Source organism: Lycium ferocissimum, chromosome 2 (assembly GCF_029784015.1).
Source record: "Lycium ferocissimum isolate CSIRO_LF1 chromosome 2, AGI_CSIRO_Lferr_CH_V1, whole genome shotgun sequence".
Lineage (NCBI taxonomy): Eukaryota > Viridiplantae > Streptophyta > Magnoliopsida > Solanales > Solanaceae > Lycium > Lycium ferocissimum.
Window position 1 is genome coordinate 66,033,958 of NC_081343.1, and position 21,794 is coordinate 66,055,751.

At 33.3% G+C, this 21,794-nt stretch overlaps 1 protein-coding gene across 1 annotated transcript; it reads right to left on the reverse strand.

Moving 5' to 3' along the window:
• Window positions 1-14,010: 14,010 nt before the first annotated feature.
• Window positions 14,011-19,329, reverse strand: LOC132046897 (CDPK-related kinase 5-like). The gene is made up of 11 exons (XM_059437713.1): window positions 18,568-19,329; window positions 17,036-17,166; window positions 16,752-16,793; window positions 16,512-16,620; window positions 16,028-16,106; window positions 15,616-15,912; window positions 15,421-15,533; window positions 15,146-15,253; window positions 14,979-15,041; window positions 14,723-14,890; window positions 14,011-14,571 (listed from the first exon to the last, which is right to left on the reverse strand). The coding sequence occupies exons 1-11, from the start codon at window positions 19,093-19,095 to the stop codon at window positions 14,431-14,433; spliced, it is 1,779 nt and encodes a 592-aa protein (XP_059293696.1). The 5' UTR covers window positions 19,096-19,329; the 3' UTR covers window positions 14,011-14,430.
• Window positions 19,330-21,794: the final 2,465 nt, after the last annotated feature.

Genomic DNA, 21,794 nt, shown 5'->3' on the forward strand with positions numbered 1-21,794 from the left:
AATATATAAATTCATGACATTCTATAATGAAATACATTAGCAAAACAAGAAAAATAACTTTATTTATAATAATCAAAAGTCTAATATCTATTTATACAAGTGAAAAAATAGTAGCATGTAATAATAATAATAATTTATAAACACATTTCAATACAAGTAATACTAAAATAGTTAACAAAAATAGAGGTATAATTTATAACAAATTTCTAAAATGTTATATATTTATATTGTAAATGAATTTTAAATTATAATTTAGAAATATTCCATTAATGACGGCCAAAACTCGTTTATCTATATAGGACAATAGAGAATAATAGAGAAGTGAAACTTAGATATACACATATACATGCAAGTACATACATACGTACATACTTAATGGATGTACTATTAAAATACAATCATTAGAAATAGCGTTAGATTTTGTGACAAAATCATAGAAGGATTATTCTACTTATAATGTTAATGAACTTAAATAAAAATCTATAAGTACCTAGGTTAAAAAAATTAATATTATATGTAATATAAAAAAACATTATGAAGGAGCATTTTAATATTATTTTATTAAAATATTAAAGTGTCTTATTTAGTCCTAATTACTCTTATACTTTATGGCCATAAAGTTGGCGTAAATGGGTCAACTTTTCCTCACGTTTTTGTGACTTTAAGGCCATTACTTTTGTTTTTATTGTCTCATTATTCATATGAGTTATGGATGAATGTGGTCTTATTTTCTTTTGTAACCTCCTACTCATAATTCTCCCATATTCTCCATATTTACACCATCTTAATACCCCATTATTCCACTCTCTCATCCAATTCAATTCAAGGATGAATTTTTCAACTATAAATAGTTTGTCATCTTTATTTTGTGTACATAGAGAAAAATATAGTGTATGAAAAGTGAGTTAAAAAAAAAAAAAGAGTTTTCCTAGTTGAAGGAAGGTGTTCTTTTTGGTGGAGCTTTGGACTCAACATCTTGTCCGTAGTTTATTGAGTTATACGACGTGATCGGCCGTTGTATCTGGAGGGGACAAGTCGAAAGATTATCGTGGACCAGATTTCTTTGAAATCTCCTTAAAGAAAGCGAGATATCCGCGCCTCAGAAAGATATTTTTATTTATTCATTTTATTATTCAATTGTAATTGTAATTTCATTGTATTATCAACAACAATTTTTAAGGAGATTCATATGGCTACAATTGAAAAATCGGCGGATGTCAAAGTAGGAGATCTTAACAAGCCATTTCGGTTTAACGGTACTCATTTTAAGAGATGGAAGGGTAAAGTACTTTTCTACTTAAGTCTTCTCAACGTTTCTTATGTGTTAACTGAGAAGAATCCAAATAAAGTAGACAACTCTTCCATGAATGATGAAGAACTTATTTCTCTTCAAGAAAAAATTGAAAAGTACGATGAAGATTCATACAAGTGTCGGTATTATTTACTTAATTGTCTATCAGATAATTTTTATGATTATTATGATAGAACTTACGCTCTTGCAAAGAAAATTTGGAAAGCGTTGCGAGTAAATATGATACCGAGGAGAAATTTGGAGCGAAAAAATATATCTTTAGTAGATTTTTTCGTTTCCAAATGGTGGACAACAAATCAGTGGTAGATCAAGCTCAAGATTTTATAATGATCGTTGGAGAGCTTAGGTCCGAGGAGATAAAAATTGGAGATAACCTTGTTGTTTGTGGCATAATAGATAAACTTCCACCTTCATGGAAGGAATTTCAAAAAACTATGCGCCACAAACAAAAGGAAACCTCTCTTGAGACGTTGATTATGCGAATCCGCATGGAGGAAGAGGCAAGGGGCAAGATGCACTTTTGCAAACGGAAGAGAGCAACTTACAACCCCAGATCCGCAAATAAGGTAAATTTAATTACTTCAAATAATGCGCTCCTAATGCTAACAAAAATACCTCTATGAAGCCTAAGAAGAAAATATTCAAGAAAAATAATGGTAGACCTCCCAAGAAAAATAATGGTGGTAACAACCAAGCACAAAATCAACAAGCACAAAATGGAGGACCATGCTTTGTCCGTGGCAAAGAGTGGGCATATTGCTCGATTTTGCAATTTTCGAAAACGTGGTCCTACACCTCGGGCGAAAAAGGAACGTTGCAAGAGCCACTTGTGGCGGTGATAACGTACATAAATATGGTTGAAAATGTTGATGGATGGTGGACTGATTACGGTGCAAACCGTCATGTCTGCTATGACAAAGATTGGTTCAAAGTGTATACTCCATTTGAGGAGCCCAAAACCATCATGCTTGGTGATTCTCACACTACTCAAGTGCTTGGAAAGGGAGATGTCGAGTTGAGCTTTACCTCAGGAAGGGTGTTAACTTTAAAAGATGTACTTTTTACTCCTTCCATGAGAAAAAATTTGATGTCTAGTTTTCTTCTTAATAAAGCAGGCTTCAAACAAATTATTGAGTCTGATCAATATGTAATAGTGAAAAAAGGTATTTTTGTGGGAAAGGGGTATGCTTGTGATGGGATGTTTAAGTTGAATGTTGAGATGAATAAAGTTACTAATTACGTTTACATGCTTTCTTCCACTAATTTTTGGCATGCTCGTTTGTGTCATATTAATAATCGTTATGTGGGAATCATGAGTAATTTAGGATTAATCCCAATGATTAAAAAGGATTTTGAAAAATGTGAAGCTTGTAGTAAAGCCAAAATCACAAAAAGGCCTCATTTTCAAGTTGAAAGAAAAAGCTCAATTATTAGAATTAATTCATACTGATATTTGTGAACTTGGAGGAATTTTAACTCGTGGAGGAAATAGATATTTTATTACTTTTATTGATGATCTTTCTAAGTATACATGTGTTTTCTTGATGAAAAATAAAAGTGATGCTTTTGAAAATTTTAAAATTTATCTCCATGAAGTTGAAAATCAGTTTGGTAGAAAAATAAAAAGAATTAGAAGTGATAGAGGCCGTGAATATGAGTCTAATGAGTTTAATTCTTTTGTTAGATCATTGGGAATAATTCATGAAACTACTCCACCTTATTCTCCTGCGTCTAATGGTGTAGCGGAGAGAAAAATAGAACTTTGGTTGAGTTGACTAATGCCATGCTTATTGAGTCTAGTGCACCTCTAAATTTTTGGGGTGAAGCTATTTTAACTGTTTGTTAGGTGTTGAATCGTGTGCCTCATAAAAAGACTAAATTAACACCATTTGAGTTGTGGAAAGGTCACAAGCCAAATTTAGGATATTTAAGAGTTTGGGGTTGTCTAGCTTATGTAAGGCTAATGGATCCCAAAATAAGTAAATTGGGTAAAAAAGTTACTACTTGTGCTTTTCTTGGTTATGTTTCAAATAAAACCTATAGATTTTTTAGTCTTGAAGATAATATAATAATAGAATCGAGTGATGCTATTTTTCATGAAAATAAATTTTCATTTGATTCTAAAAATAGTGGGGGTCATAGGACTAACGAAAATATTTTGTCACTACCTAGTTCTTCTCGCTTCTATTTTGAAAAATAAAGAAAGTGATGATTTTGAGTTAAGAAGAAGTAAAAGAGCTAGAGTAGAAAAAGATTTTGGTCCCGATTTTTATGTTTTTAATGTTGAAATGACCCTCTCAATTTACAAAAGCTTTATCTTCACATGATGCTATTTTTTGGAAAGAGGCTGTAAATGATGAAATGGAATCACTTATTTCCAATAAAACTTGGAAGTTAGTTGATTTACCACCGGGTTGTAAAACAATTGGGTGTAAATGGGTCCTTAGAAAAAAGTTAAAACCAGATGGCTCTGTTGATAAATATAAGGCTAGACTAGTTGCTAAAGGTTTTAAACGGCTAGACTAGTTGCTAAAGGTTTTAAACAACTAGAAGGCCTAGAATTTTTTGATACTTTTTCTCATTAACTAGAATTACATCCATAAGGCTTTTAATTGCTATTCTTTGCAATTTTTGATTTGCATATTCACCAAATGGATGTAAAAACTGCTTTTTAAATAGGGACCTAAATGAGGAAATTTATATGGAACAACCCGAAGGTTTTGTTGGAAAAAGAAAGCAAAGCATGTAAACTTACTAAATCCCTATATGGCTTGAAACAGGTACCAAAGCAATGGCATGAGAAATTTGATTCCTGCATGATTGAAAATGGTTTTAAAACAAATGAGTGTGATAAGTGCATCTATCATAAGTCTTGGAATAATTCACATGTTATTGTTTGCCTCTATGTTGATGATTTATTGATCTTTGGCTCTAACATGAGTGTTATTGGTGAAACTAAAAATATTCTTAGAAGCCGTTTTGACATGAAAGATCTTGGTGAGGCAAATTTTATTCTTGGAATAAAAATTACTAAAACATGTGATGGAATTTTCCTTGACCAGTCACATTATGTTGAGAAAATTTTGAAAAAAATATAACTTTCTTGATTGCAAGCATGTTGTATCTCCTTTTGATTCAAGTATTCACTTGTTTCAAAGTGAAAATGATGTGATAAATCAAAAGGAATATGCTAGCTTAATTGGAAGTTTAAGATATGTGATTGCACTAGGCACGATATTGCGTATGCGGTTGGGTACTTAAGAAGTTTCAAGAAGCCTTAGTGAACATTGGCATGCCATAACGAGAGTTATGAAATATTTAGTTGGTACAAAACTCCGTGGCTTGTTTTATAAAAAATATCCCTGCTTGCTGTGAAGGCTTTTCGTCAGATTGGAACACTTTATCTGAGTGATTCTTGTTCTACTGGTTATATTTTTACGTTGGCGGTGGTGCTATTTGTTGGAAATCAAAAAAACAAACTAGTATTGCTAACTACTACCATGGAAGTCTAATTGCTTTAGCTTCGGCTAGTGAAGAAGCGAATTGGTTAAGAGATTTATTATTTCAAATTCCTTATTTTGAAAAACCAATTCCTCTTTTTTTAATTCATTGTGATAGTTATGTTTGGTAGAGTTCAAAACCGTTACTATAACGTCCGGACCTATAAGGAGAAAACACGATCTTTTGGAGATCATATTTGACAAGTGGTACCATTAACGTTGATTATGTCAAATCTTGTGATAATCTTGCGGATCCACTAACCAAGGCCTTGGCAAGAAAAGGTGCGGAGCACGTCGAGGGGGATGGGGTTGAAGCCCGTAAATTCATGAGTCGTATATGACCCCGTACAGGGACTAGAGATCCTATAACCGGGGTTGATGGGAAAAAAAACGAATCGTATGATGACTTATTGAGAAAATGCACTATTTTATTTATTCCCTCCATGCGTGTGGGTGCATTATTCTAACAATTTGTGGAGGTTGAGTTTATAAACTCTTTTCTCGTATGAGTGGGGTGTTAAGTTACGGAAGCACCATGGCGAGATTTCGCTATGTGAGTGTGGAAGTAGCCGCTTAAAGAATTAGGCTCGTTCTCAAAAGCACTCATGAAACCGGGATAGCACAAGCGTAATGTCTTTGGTGAAAGCTCGTATCAACACCTTAATTATTATGTGTAAGCAATAATTCTTTATTTCCCTAAAGCGATCATAGTTCAAGTCGAGACGACTACGGCTCTCGGAGTAAAGATTATTGTTTTACTAAGTGGAGGTTCAATACGAGCACACATCATTACGCATAATAATCTACCTTCAGCTGGGAAACTCTCTTATATTAATATTAAAATGAGTGGGGGATTGAAGGAGCATTTTAATATTATTTTATTAAAATATTAAAGTGTCTTATTTAGTCCTAATTACTCTTATACTTTATGGCCATAAAGTTGGTAGAAATGGGTCAACTTTTCCTCACGTTTTTTGTGACTTTAAGGCCATTACTTTTGTTTTTATTGTCTCATTATTCATATGAGTTATGGATGAATGTGGTCTTATTTTCTTTTGTAACCTCCTACTCATAATTCTCTCATATTCTCCATATTTTACACCATCTTAATATATATATATTCCACACACCGTCTCTCATCCAATTCAATTCAAGGATGAATTTTTCAACTATAAATAGTTTGTCATCTTTATTTTGTGTACATAGAGAAAAATATAGTGTATGAAAAGTGAGTTAAAAAAAAAGAGAGAGTTTTCCTAGTTGAAGGAAGGTGTTCTTTTTGGTGGAGCTTTGGACTCAACATCTTGTCCAGAGTTTGTTGAGTTATACGACGTGATCGAGTTTTGTATCTGGAGGGGACAAGTCGGAAAAGATTCTTCTTTTGGATTTCTTTGCGGTGGGCTTGAGAAAGCGAGATATCCGCGCCTCGTTAGAAGATATTTTTATTTATTCATTTTATTATTCAATTGTAATTGTAATTTCATTGTATTATCAACAACACATTACATAGATGAAGATTGGAAATGCTAAAGGTGAAATTGACATTGCATGGGATAAGGGGGGAATGACTATTTTTCATAGTTGAGTGAGAGTTTGATTTTAAGGAAAAGTTTAATTTATCTATTTTTATGCTTCTCTCTTTCTTCGAACTTCCCAAGGGATTAAAGTGTGAGGTTCCAAGCAAGTTCCTTTATTCTAACATCAAGCCGAAATTGGCATTTGGTGCGACCATATGGATAAGAATGATTATTCAGACCTTACAAATTAAGTGCGACCATATGGATAAGAATGATTATTTAGACCTTACAAATTAAGTTTAAAAGACATTAGCTTTATCATTAAGTTATAAATCGATTCTATTTAAAATATATATATATACAGACATACATACACACACTATATTAAAAGCATGAACACCTAACTTAAAAAGTTAAATTACTTTAATACTTTTTTAGTTTAAAAACCTAATTACTGTGAAACGTCCCGAAATTTTTAAACTAACACTTGAATTTTTGATTGACCATATGTTGATAGTAAGGGTATATTTTACTTCGCACTTTCTGAACGTGAATTTGATGATATTTGAAACTTGTTTGAAGTGTTATGGGTAGTCATGTAAACTACTCCTACAATTATTATCTTAGTAAATTATTAAATGGATTAGATATTTTGTATTTAGGGCAGCCCCTTTTTGTAGTTATCCAAAAAGAAAAAAAGAAAAGAAAAAAAGTTTGTGGTTATCCAAAGGTAAATATATACCTTGTTGGCTAAGATTTTCTCCACTCCTCTTGATACTTCGTTTTCTCCACCAAATAAAACCCCAAAGCTTCTCTTCTCTCATAATATTCATCCACTAAATCAATCATCAAGCCTTGTTTTGGTTGAGCCACAAGCTACTCCACACGATTGAGATATATATATATATATATATATATATATATATATTAAGCTAAGGGAAATTGGCTAAGGAAGTCAACATATTTACTTGATCGGCACTTTGGGATTTATAACTTCTTGATGTTTGTTTGAGCTTTAGAAGCTCTAAAGCTCCAAGGTGATGTTCCGAGGGAGACTTAAGGACGGCCAATTGAGGTAGACTATTTGGAAGCTTAGTTGAAGATCACATTTGCATGAGCATGTTCATTTTGCATACGTTTGGGGACTTGTACGTGATCCATGTGACACACTTAGGTATGCACTTTTTAAACTTGTTCACATAGGCCTATTTCCGCTACTAAATTGTTGTGAATATCTTATTAAACAAATTTCTTACGAACGTTGAAGTATGAAATTTGCTTTTGTTTCAGTGGCATCCTCCCAAAAGGGGGGGTTTCAAGTTTGGTATCGAGCCTAGGTTTGTGATTCTAGGACTTTTGTTGTGACTTGTTGGGATACTCTTTTTAACATGTTTTGTTACGTGTATTGTTCATATGCATCATGTACATGTCCCACGTAATGTGATCTTCCTTATGGAACTACGACATGGCCTCCTCTTTAATAGAGCTAATGAGGATGTTGATCATGTTCCACAAACTATTATATTTCATCACTTGCATTTTCTAGAGGTGTGATTTTTACGAGACTTGATTTTGATGTGCTTGTATCGAAAATCTTTTGGATCACCAAAGTTGTTGTTAGCAGGGTTTATAAAGATTATCCTTTCATGATTCAGAATCTTTTTTTTTCTTTTTCTCTGTAGACTTGATCGCAATGCCTTTTCAAGACTAGTATAAGGTAAATTTCGGGACGAAATTTCTTAAGGGGGAGAGAGTTGTAACACCCCAAAAATTTTAAACTAACACTTGAATTTTCGATTGACCATATCTTGATAGTAAGGGTATGTTTTACTTCGCACTTTACCGAACGTGAATTTGATGATATTTGAAACTTGTTTGAAGTGTTATGGGTAGTCGTATAAACTACTCCTACAATTATTATCTTAGTAAATTATTAAATGGATTAGATATTTTGTATTTAGGGCAGCCCTTTTTGTAGTTATCCAAAAAGAAAAGAAAAAGAAAAAAAGTTTGTGGTTATCCAAAGGTAAATATATACCTTGTTGGCTAAGATTTTCTCCGCTCCTCTTGATATTTCGTTTTCTCCACCAAATAAAACCCCAAAGCTTCTCTTCTCTCATAATATTCATCCACTAAATCAATCATCAAGCCTTGTTTTGGTTGAGCCACAAGCTACTCCACACGATTGAGGTATATATATACTCTTGTACAAGCTTAGGGAAATTGGCTAAGGAAGTCGACATATTTACTTGATTGCTGCTTTGGGATTTATAACTTCTTGATGCTTGTTTGCGCTTTAGAAGCTCTAAAGCTCCAAGGTGATGTTTCGAGGGAGACTTAAGGATGGCCAATTGAGGTAGAGTATTTGGAAGCTTAGATGAAGATCACATTTGCCATGTTCATTTTGCATTTTGGGGACTTGTACGTGATCCATGTGACACTTAGGTATGCTTTTAAACTTTTCACATGGGCCTATTTAAAGCAAAATCTAAATTATTTTGAATATCTTATTAAACAAATTTTACGAACGTTGAAGTATGAAATTTGCTTTTATTTCGCAAGTGACATCCTCCCAAAGGGGTGCTACATACCGTGCAAAAAAAAAAAAAAAAATCAGCGCGTACAAACAGCAAAGGTTTGTATTCCTTCCAACAGTGACGACCATTGGAATACTACGTTGTTGTCGCTAATTCTTTGCCTAGAAGTTCCTCGGTTGTAAACTACTCTCAATGACAAAATTTACGTGTCAAAGAAAAGTGAAACAAAAAAACACTATATTTTAATCTCAAGACTTTGGACTTTGAATCTTTTGAATCCTAATCTATTGATATTTCAGAGAAGTTCCGTTCGGTTTCTTAAGATTTCACAAGCCCAACTTGAGATCTTTTATTTTGACTATGTTGGACCTTGAATATTGTCATAAATTGTATGAATCAGATCCAGATTTGATCAAGGAGAGGAGAAAGCTACAATATGACAATTGTTAATTAGAGACTTGGGGTTGCAGGTTTCTACCTTAGTTTTTTCCTCGTGATCTGCATTTAATTTAGTTTCGATATATTTTTCTTTTCTTTTTTATGTCATCTACACGTTATTTTCTTAGAAGCAAATCTAGAAAATGATGGTTTATTTACCCAAAAAAACAATCATGGTTTGTGTAACCTTAAATAAATCGTGGCTACTGATTATTCTAACTTGATGGTCGACGGGAAATCCTAAAGCAACCAATCAAAGTGTCGTCTTGGATAATTCCTTTTATTTTTTCGTCGGCACCAAATTTCTATGCCTTGCACGAGTTAATATTTGTTTGTACTATTATTATTTCTCTTCTTCTTTAATTTTTCTGTATTTTTTCCTTTAATACATATCTTCTGATTTTTTTGAAATGAATACTCCTAAGAATGGGTAGGTGTACGCGATAATGGAGTTACTGTTTGACTTAAGTTTTGTCTATTTGTAAAGTTTTGTTATTAGTTGGAGTGAACTTTCAAATTTTGGTATTTGTTTAGAACGACCATTCATTTGAAACTTGTTATATATATGTTTTTTCCTTACAGATTAATATATTCAATGTAAATTAATTTTGTACTCATCTAATGTCACGCCGAACTTGGCGCAGGCATATATAAATACTCGTAATAGCCAGTGGTGCGAATCAACATGTGGCGTCATAACATATTGAATGCGGAAAATAAACTAACACATATTGATATACTGAAAGTCTGAGTGCGGAAACACTAATATAAGTCGGAAGGCTAATACGTAGCTCTACGGGGGATTTTCACAAGGGTTAAAAATTCTAAAAGGTAAATACACAAAAGAAGTCGGGAGGTTCGACATCTACTAATATACATAAAATAATTTTATTGTGATAATATATATATATATTCGGATGACATATAATAACATATATGAAAAGCTGCAACTCTATATAGCATTACTTTAGTCTATATATATATATATATATATATATATATATATATATATATATATATATATATATATATATATATATATAATCGCGTAACATCGTTACCATCGTGAGATGCGAATAGCCACATGAAAATGGATATATATATATATATATATATATATAACTGAACCGAACAAAGAAGTAAAGATATGAATATCCCTGTTGCACGTGGGCTATTCATTTTCTTTTTATGTTTTCTCATTTGGTCGATGTCAGTGCTTCTTGTTTTCTTATTATTTTGTTTTTGATTATAAATGGGTTTCATCTTTTGCTTGAATTTTAACTATTGGGACACCATTATTTGCGTCGAATTTCAGTTTGCTTTCACCCGTGAGTGAGTCTTCTGATTTCACCTTGGTTTCGGTTGAAGAGGCTAAACATTGACAAATTGCTAAGAAGAAACGTACATGAGATCAGATTGGGGGAGTTTGCTGAAATGATTTGAAATTCCAAAGAGGATTGGAGCTTTGACGGAGGGAGATGACCAGTTTTGGGGTATATATTTCTGGGAAAAGACAAAATTGTCCCCACTATTATAGAATAAGTGGGGGTATTTTGGAGAACTCAAATATGGGTACTGTTGTAGGTTAGCAAAGCGAGTATATCTTAAATATAATTTCTTATAGATAACTTTTCAGGAAAAGTTACAGGAATGATTGTATTTTGATCCCTGATTATTAATAAATTTTAATATCAGTCATCGTGATATATTTCAGTAAGCATATTTAAATTTTGAATTGATTAAAATGTGTGTTTTTGATCCCTTTACATGTTTATTCTTGAATTGTTTGTTCTTTGAAAGCCATTTCCGTCTGTCATCACTGTTTAGAGAATAGTTCATTGTGCAATAGCACAGCTTATAAGATCATTCAAGACGTTGCAGTCCTTACTAAATTGCTGTCTTCTAATTAACAAAATTTCACTCCTTTGAGCAGGAAATTAACTGGACAGTCAGGAGCAGCCTTTAAGTGTGTGTTTGGTATCGAAGAAAACCTTTTTTTGGGAAAATGATTTCCAATTTTTCAATGTTTGGTAAACATTTATTTCTAGAAAAATATATCCCTTAAAAAATGAGGAAAATAAACTTTTAGCTGAATGACGATGGAAAATAAATTTTTGAAAGTGACGTTCGGCTGTTTTTGTTTCACTCCCACCCCAACCCCAACCACCACGACCTCCATTACTCCCCACCCCTTCTATCGTCCCCACCGAAGACGGATCGCCCCCATACAAAAAGACTTTAATTTATGGGTTCAAACTTTAAGGTTTTGGCATTGAACCTATTGTAATTTTAAAAATATGGGTTCAGAACTATTATTTATTGCAATATTAGTAAACTTTTACACATAAATTAATTATACTCCGCGTCGAATGTGTCCGCTCGCTGCATACAGTTTGTAAGGTAAAATAAAATAATATATATATATATATATATGTGTGTGTGTGTGTGTGTGTATATATCAGAATCCAAAATGAGATTCCATCATGTACAAAGAAAGAGCTAGCTAAAATGAGAAAAATGAAAGATATAAAGTATCTAATACTATCTCTGAAAGCCAATATTATTATTTGGTCTTCTTGTGATTCCACCCTTCTTCCTGCATATCTGACCTTTAGTTCAGGGATATTCAAATATGTTGTAGACTCTAGTTATTCTCAGCCCTATGACAATGACCATAAGTCCATAACAATGCTGCTGATTCTCCTCATGAAGTTCATATATATAATAGACCTCGGACCATCAAACAGTATATACGTATACGATGTTAGTATATAAGTTATACATATTATCGTATAGTATATAAGTTATATATATTATACTTAGCAATAGTGAATTAAAGAATATTTATTTAATTATTTGTTTGCAGCATACTAAATCTTAAAGATGACTGATCCTTTTTAAAAAAGTCCTCTTACTTTTCATACAGTAGAATTTTATTTAAATTTGATGTTAAAGTTCAAACAAATTCCATGAAGTTGTTAACCAAATTAATTTCTGATTAGCTTTATATTTTAACGATCATGGTGTTGTTTGTCCAATTAGAATGGTTTATCGATTTAAATAAAAAGCGCGGTCACATGGCCCAGCTCATCTTGAATTCTTCTATGCAAAGTTCAAACGAAATAATTCTGCACATGAAGTCACTCTCATATGGAGAGTGACATACACTCTGTGTATTTACATGTGTATTTCTTTTTTTTTTTTTTTTTTTTAATTTTTTTAAAACTTACGTGTCTTTTTTTTTTAAAATAAAAATAAAAAACGAATTTTCATTAAAAAAAATGAGTTTTAAAACTCGTCTTTTTTTTTTTTAATTTGAAAATTTGATTTTTTTAAACCCATTTTAAAAAAAAAAGAAGTAAAAACATGGATTAAAAAACTGAATTTTCTTTTAAAAAAAGGATTTTTAAAACCCTTTTTTAAAAAAAAAAAAATTGAAAATTTGTTTTTTTTTAAAAACTGTTTGTGAAAAATGATTTTTTTTTAAATATGGAAAAATGGATTTGTTAAAAATATGGAAAACTTGATTATTTTTTAAAATGTCTTAAAAAATCTTGATTTCATTTTCTTAGACACTTTTATTTTTCAAATAAAATCCGGAAAAATGTTTTCTTGCCAAAATGTGAAAAAAACTGAATTTTTATAAAATTTTGAAAAAATTAATTATTTTCTTAACATGTGGAAAACCCGTTTTTTAAAGCTAAATGTGGAAGACTAGATTTATTTTCAAATTTTAAGAAAATCTGATTTTAAGAAAAAAAAAATTAAGTTTTTTAAAAAAAAAACTTTTTTTCTCGCTCTCTCAAAAGTGAAACACACTCTCTTTGCCACATCAGGCGTTTAGGGGGGTAATTATTCCGTTTTAAATAAGTTTAGGGGTGTAATAGGGCGGGGAAAGGTAAGGTGTGTCGTAGCAAATTCGGGTATAGTTCGGGGGGGTAATGATCAATCCAAAACTGTTTGTGTAGCGTCTACAACTGTTTAATTAGCAATGATTATCTGTAAACGTTTTGTTGTGGTTCACTTAAGTATGGTTGTCAGATTAATGTTTAGCAATAACCATGTTTTAATGAGTATGAAGATCTATACATTCTGGTGAAGCATATCGTATCATCTGCAAGCAAGTTTGATTTACTTGTTCTGATGTGGTAAATGCAGCAAGAAAATGAGAACATAGATTGTCATAAGGTACTGAATACTTGATGATTATGAAAAATACATCCATATTTAGTTATATCAGGATTCGGTGGGGGATTTGAGGGGAGTGGGTGTAACGAGCTAGCACAAGAAACTATTTTTGTCAAATTATTTGAATATTATTTTTCTACTTATAACCAAATTGTAGAAAATATTTTCCACTCATCAACCAAACACTAGAAAATGTTTTTCACTCACCAACCAAACACAAAATATGTAAGAAAACCATTTATTTTCTAGGAAAACATATCATACCAAACACACACTACTTTATCATTAATAGCCTGCAGTAATTTTATTTAATAAAGGTCATATCTGGGCAAGATTGCATGCACTTCCACACTATTTCACCGGCTACTTGCTACCTCCTGGTAGGCGGTAGCACAGGTATAGGATAACTCACTTTGCATTCAATAGCCTTCACTAACTTTACCCTGGCAAATGGCTATTTATGGTCATTTCGAGTCACAGATAGTCATCATATCTCCAATTTAGTTGAGAAAAGAAAGTGGTGGAACTTCTAAACTAGAAAGGCATGTAGACAACATTACACAAGGCAATAGTAGACATCAGCTCATGTCCAACAGGTTAAAATATCTAGTGTGCGACCAAAAACCAGCTGAGAAGTACTCTCACCTGCAATCAAAGATAAACTAACTACACCTTTACAGTAAGAACTCTATATGCAGGATGCCACTGCTCTCACAACACACAGCCAAACGTCTCATCTTCTCCTGGAAAATCATTCCCCGGAACCTCATACTGTTCCTGAGAAAACAGTGAGATCTATGGAGCTCCAGCGCGAGGGACATAAGTTGATCTTCATCATTTCTTCACCGCTAGCTCATTTGTTTGCCAACAATGCGTTCAGAACAAGAACGTGGATGCACCAAAAGAATCATTGAAGTTTTATGACTCAGTGGCTTGAATCATTGAACTTTTGTAATTGAGCGGCTTGAAACTCCATGCAACAACTTTGCAAAACCAAGAAAACTGAGCTTGCCATCAGTGTGCCTGAGCCAGTCATGTAGAACAGCATGGACTGGAACCGAAGGGCTAAGACCAAGTTCCTGGACCACCATTTTAAAATTACATTCAGTTAGAGTCCTTTCCCAATTAATACACACTCCCCTCTCCATAAAAGGAAAAAAGGAACTGTTACGTAAGAGACTAAGATGTGGCAGTCGATATTCAAAATAGAAAATGAACAATCATGATTACCGAAGCTAATTCCTCTATCATGATGGCCCTATTGCCTTCCTTCTCAAAAATTTCATAGGCACAACGTGCATGTTGTTCCCACCGTTCAAGAGCCTCAAGTTGATGAACACTTAATGCAGCAGCACAGAATTCCTCAAAATCCATCCTCCTATACTGCAGCACATTAAGCTGCATGACAAGGAAAAGGAGAATTTATTAAACCTTAATAATGATAACATCAATTAGATATTTGAAGTCAATGGGTCTCATAATCTACCGATGCAAGAAAATCATGGATGCGAGCTTCCTTCATTGCCTCTGTTGCATGTTTCATCAGGGCCTGGTAAAATCACTAAGGTCAAAAAAACTTGCTAAATACTACTAGAAAATATTAAAATTGCTACTAGAAAATATTAAAATTGTTCTTTTTTGCAAAAGACGAACCGTTTTGACGTTGTCGAAGCTTATGGTGCCATTTTTGCTTGGTTCCAGCAGTGCAAACTGCTCCTTCAAATAGAATAGCTCATCTACTGTCAATGTCTTTGACAAAGCCTGAAGTGACAATTGGAGGCCATGAAGCGCAATGCAAAAGATAAAGTAAGAAATATCAGCAAATACTATGAGCTACAAAGCAAAACTTTTTGTTACTCGACATGAAGTATTGGACTCGGAAGATAAAATGGGAACAGAAAAACTCTTCACACTAGCATCATACACACCCTTAGTGCAGCTTTCCTAAGAGCAGAGGACCTCATGTAAGCCTTCATTAGTTTGAATATCAAAATATCCAAAGGCAGCTCTATGTTATGACTATTCTTTATCCATGGATGACCTGAGACAGTAAGTTGTTCAGCAGTTTGCAGAAATTTAAAGAACAAATTACTCTCTTTTCCAACATAACTCAAGAAACTCACCCAAAGCCTGAGCTGCAGTCATTCTTTTCCGGGGATCTTTATTCAACAGACGTTTCACAAAATCTTTTGCCTCAGAAGATAATGTAGGCCAAGGCTGTTCTTCAAAACTTGGATCAGCTTTGAGGACAGACCTAAATATCCCAGATTCTGTTCGAGCCCAAAAAGGACGGCTTCCACACAATAGGATATATGCTATGACACCTATACTCCAAACATCAGCCTCTGTACTGTAAGATCTATGTAGAACCTCGGGTGCGACATAATATGCACTACCAACAATATCATTAAGTCTTTCATCTGCAGAGTGGATGAGCAAGGCATGTAAACAAGTTGGTGAGCTCTCAAATTTTACGAAAAGCAGTTTTTTTCTACCCTCCAATTTAGTGGTTCCAGAGACGAGTAATGGACTAACCTGGCTTCACAAAATCAGACAATCCAAAGTCTATTGCTTTAAGTTGTGCACTTTCATCCTTAGACGTGAATAAGAAGTTCTGGTCAATCAGAAAGCTAGAGTTAGACAAGGAAGAGTCTGATAGAAAGGAAGGCTTACTGAAACAGATAGTGTAGATTCTATAACAAGTTATAGTTTCAGCCACAGCAAAATGCTATGGGCTGAATTTTTTACCTTCTGTGTCACTTGTTAGCTCAAAGCAAATCCTAAACTCTAATACAAGATGAAACAAACATTAACTCTGCCTGGTGAATAATAAATCAAAGCAACTTGAAACTGATTGAAAAATCATTGCATTTGGAATATTAACATAATCCAGAACCAGTAAAAAAAAAAAAAAAAAAGATTTTTAAAAAAATCTCCTCTTCTACACAGGGTGAAATAACTAGATATGCTGAAATGTTCGCCCTAAGCAATCAAAAAGTGAGAATTTTGGTCCTCCCACCTCTGGCTTAAGATCCCGGTGTACCACACCTTGAAGGTGGCAAAACGCAACGACTTTCAGTATTTGTATCATTACATCCTTTGCATCATCTTCTGTGTACTTTCCACCTCTGCAGGACGAGAACACTACTATTTAGCCTTCCCTTGTCACGAATACTCGGTATTCCATAAGAAAAGATATGCTATCAATCAAAACACAAGGTTCAAATTCAAAAGAAAAATAGCAAAGACCAAGAACTACCTCGAGAGTATTCTATCCAAAAGCTCACCTCCTTCGCACAACCTGAAATTAATTAGATTAATCAGCAGCATTTCAAAAGAGCGGAGGATAAGGATAACTAGATCAAGATCCTGAGAAGAGCAAAATATAATGATCAAAACCATATGTTGACTTGAGAAAATAAACAAACTGTTATGCTACTTGAAACTCTGGTTGATAACTAACAAAGTAGTCTCTCATACTAAGTTTGAGACTGAACCCCATTGCAAATGTAAATGTGGTGGGAGTTAAGTGAGGAAGCTTACTCCATGACTATGTAGACATTGGTGTGGTCTTCATATGAATCATAAAATTTTACTAAATGGTTATGTCCCGTCAAAGCTTTTAATATCTTCACCTCCCTTCTCACGTCCTCAATGGCTATTGGAGTAGTCATCTGAAAAAGAAAAAGAAAAAACATGATCATATATTTCAGCTAGAACGCCAGAAGAGAATTTAAAAAACCCACTGATGCACATTCAGAACAACAATAGGCATACATCAACTTACATTAAGCAATACTCAAGCAAAATAGAAGATCAAGCTAGAAACATCAGAAAGCAGCTCACTGAACAGCTATAAATCCACCAAAATTTGGAGGGCGAAGGGGAGAGAAACACATGCCAAATACATCATAAGCTCTCATTAGCACACCTATTAATGAAGACTGACTTCCCAACGAAAGATATGATAAAAATGTCCATCCACAAGCTGTTTAGAGAGACTGAGCAACTGATAACATTATGCAAGAAGATTTTGCAGCTGTGACCACCGAAATTCATGGTGCACATGTCTCAGCAATAAGAGCCCTTAAACTCTACAAAATGTGGGGGGAGGGTTGTTTTTTAACTTGTTGAAGTAAATCCTTCTTCTTCTCATGTTACTTGTGCAACTTGAAGGCAGAAAACAACACATTTAACTCCATCTCTCCATTTACTTAGAAAAAAAAAAAAAAAAAAAAAAAAAAAAAAGCTACTCTAGATTTCTTTTTTACTTCTAAGCCAAATAAGGGACATGACTATCAGATGGAACTTACCAGCCTCCAGGAACAAAAAAAACCAAGCCATCCCACATCATATATGAACCTGCTTGAACCAGCTTTTGTAAAGTTTGTGAATCTTTTGGGTAGGACAAATACTAGTAGTTGCACCTCAATGATCATGTACAAAGTTTGGGATGCCAAACTCAAATTGTAACTCCTTGCACATCAATGATCAATGGAAAAAAAAGGGACATGAACATTACCCATCCCCCTTGACTCCCCTTAGGCCCTTAAACTGCTCTTCCTCTTTTCGTCCCACCCAATTATAATGTCGACACTCTGTTTACTCACAGTTAATCCCAATTCAGTGCATCATAGAAAATTTAACAGATTTTAGGTGGAAATAGACAGGTAGTTTTCCGACTCTAAAAACAGTTTTAAGAAAAAATCAAGACTTTAGTGCACTGCAAAGATTGAATGGCTTCCTTGAAACAGTCACCAGCATCACAAACATAATCACAAACACAACAGAAGCTGCAATTAGCTTCTTCCTTCCATCACTTCACAACCTTTAAACTTCATTACCAAGAAAATTAAGCTCTGAACTTAAATCATCAACTATACCGCCTAAGGAAACAGTAAATGATGGATTCATTTGAAAATAGAAAGATAAAAAGTCAAAGACTGCTATCTATAGAGTAGATCTGACCACTAGTACTCAAGTAGTAAAAAACAAAAAATTCAACTAACTTTGACCACATAGATGATAGATCATAGCAGTTGAAAGAGCACTAAGAGTATAATAAAATGGCAAACCTTTGATTTGGGAATGACTTTAACAGCAACCTCTTGTCCTTTAACTTCACCTTTCTTGAACTTAGCTTTACAAGTATACCCAAAATGCCCTCTTCCAACTTCCTCTCCCATCTCATACTTATTCCCAAAATTCTTCGAAAACCCAAAACTCTTATCCAGACCCGACCCGACTCCACCGGGTTCATTTTCGGGTATTGCAGACTCGTTAGGTTTAACGGTGCCGTGTCTCCGTGCCAACAAAGAACGGATGTGTTTCGCCGGAGACGGCGGTGGAAACGGCCGTTTAAATAATCTCAGAGGAGTAGAGCTGGAATTCGCCGGAGATCTCGCCGGAGATGATTTCTTTGAGAATAAATAATGTGCTGGACTTGGACTGTAGAAAGGGAAAAAAGGTGACTTTTTTGTCCTTTCTTGTTGTTGATGGATACTGTCGACCTCATTGTTGTTTGGTGTAGATTTAACTGGAACTGGAGAACCGGTAATGTTATCTCCGGGATAATTTGAGGGTTTGGAAGTGCAAGCACCCATTGGGCTTTGTTTGGCAATGTATGCAAATTAAAAAGAGCAGCTCAAAGTTGAGAGAATTGCAAATATAGTATAAATTTAGTGGGAATTTGTGTGTTTGTTTATAATGGAGGGGGTTTTAGTTTGAAGTTTGAATTTGGGGGTTGAAGAAGATGGATCTGCAGAGTGTAGATGGCGATAAAGAGGAAACGACGGTGTGTTCGCTTTTTTGTTTGTCTGAATAATAAGTTGCGAGTATTGTTTAGCTTTTTTAAAAAAAAGAAAAAATAGAAATCCCCAAGGGCCAAGGCCATAAATTTCAAGTAATTGAATTTTTATATATATATATATATATATATATATCGTATATATGTGGTGTAGAAGACTTTAATATGTTTAGTAATTTGACTATATCCAACAAATACTTATTCTTTTTGTTAAGTTACAAATTAACATCTAGAAGCTTTCTTTATCCGGATGGTCGTCTATCCATATTAAGAAGATGAGATTATAATGGACGGAAGTAACGTTATGAAAAAATTTCTCTTCTTTGAAAGTCACGTAACATGTTTGAATTGAAGTAAAACAATTTATCTAAGGTGAAGGTTGGTTTTTTTTTCAAGAAGTTGTTTGACCTCAATTCAAATAGATATTGACTGGGTGAGATTGAGAACTCGAGCCTGGAATACTTCACATTTCGTTATAGGAGAGGATTTCTCGAAAACTCCATATATTGGATCATATATTCATATTTGAATGATCTTGCGTTATCAACGACAATTAATTGTATAAAGTGTCGTGTATGTATATATCTTATGCTTCCAATGTTTTAAAATAATTAAACGTTAGAATTTGAATATGGAGGTAAATATTATTTTTATAGACAATTTAATCTTATTCCATTTGCCAACACTATTCACTGACAGAAATTAGTTTAATTAATTAACTAGCTTTGAACCTAAAACCAGTCATAGGTTTGTTTTTAAAAAATTACGAAAGCTATTAACAATGACAAATAATTATTAATAAAGTATTGCTGTCCAGAAAATAATACTACTCCACTAAGAAAAGAGAAAAGAAAAGATTGCTTGTATTGGAATATTCCAAGCCATCTTGTTGACCTCCACTTGGCGATCTTATGGAGGGTTTATTTATTTAGTTAGTAGCGAATGATAATAGGGTTTCTAAGTAAATAATTAAGGATAAATAATTCATAATTTAGCAGGTCATGGCTCGTCGACTGGTTTGTTTGAATTATTATTGAATTTGAAAAAAGGACAACAAAAGTGAGATAAGATCGAGACAAAACTAACCTACGATTTTGTCTTTAAAAGGCTTTAAGTTTTGTCAGTTAGTATTTGGGTAAAACCAAAGATGTGGAATAAGGGACAATTCTTCTGTTTTGGCGTTAAGCAGCAAAAGAATCCACGCTTTCCAAGTTTTTTTGTACTGCTCGTTTTCTGCACTCCATTTATGGCCTTTCTTTATTTTTGAATTTCTAGGAATTTACAAGCTAGCTTCTTCCAATATTACTCCTCCGTGTAGGAATTTGATTTACCAAATACCAATAATACGAACCAAAATTGCCCCTTATGTAGCATCTGTACACAACGTCCAAGTTAGGAATTTGGCTAAGAATTTTCAACGTTTAACATATAAGTATATAAAAATTAATTTATAATCTATATATAAAGTATAATTTATGCTCCGTACATATTTTATTAGAATTTCCCGATAAATGTTATTCAACTGACCACCCTCCACTCTGTATATTTATGCCAGTAATTATATAATAATACCATTACTAGTTATAGTAAAGTTCTTTTGATGTATTTGAGAATTGTATATAACTAGATAGGTGTAATAAAAAAAAAGTCTAAAGCAACTTATAATAAACATCGATTCTACGGTCTTACAAATTCTATATGTTTTAGATCTAGAAATTTAGGTAATAAAGCATATACTAGACTTAGGACCTGTTTGGCCATAAGAATTATTCACTTTTTTTCCGGAATTTTTTTTCACTTTTTAAAAAAATTAGTGTTTGGCCATGAAAATTTCAAATACAACTTGAAGTTGTATTTGGAATTTGAAAAACAAGAAAAACTTATTTTTCAAGTTTTTCACTTTTTTCACAACCAAAACAAGTACATTTCAACAAAAAAATACTATTTGCAAAAACTATGGCCAAACACAACTCCAACTCCAACTCCAAAATTTGTTAAAAAAAAATGAAAAAGTTTTTGGTTTGTATGGCCAAACGCCTACTTAAAAAAGATGTCCCATAAATCGATATGCTAAATCAAGTCGAAGCAAACTTGTCATGCCATCAATGTATTTTAGGACTTTTGGTTTAGTTTTTTTTTTTTTTTCAATAAAAATTAGACACAGCCAGCAGAATCATGCACTTCAATTTTGACGTTCTAAATAATTTTGCTTAGATACTAAAGCGTTACTAACTGTATATGGTCGAGCAACTTTGAAACTGTTTATTACTCTCTTAGTTAGATAGCTTTTCTTAGAGAAATACAGAATTCTAGAAATGGATTGAATCATTTCCCTCCTGGGCATTTGAATCATAAACAAGTTTCTACTCAAATCTTTTATTATTAACATCATTATCTTGCCATCATCATTTCCTAGGTGGCAAGTGGCGGACTAAATTGATAAACTTTTCATCACTAATACGTGCTTAACTAATTGTTGATATATTGTACTTAGAA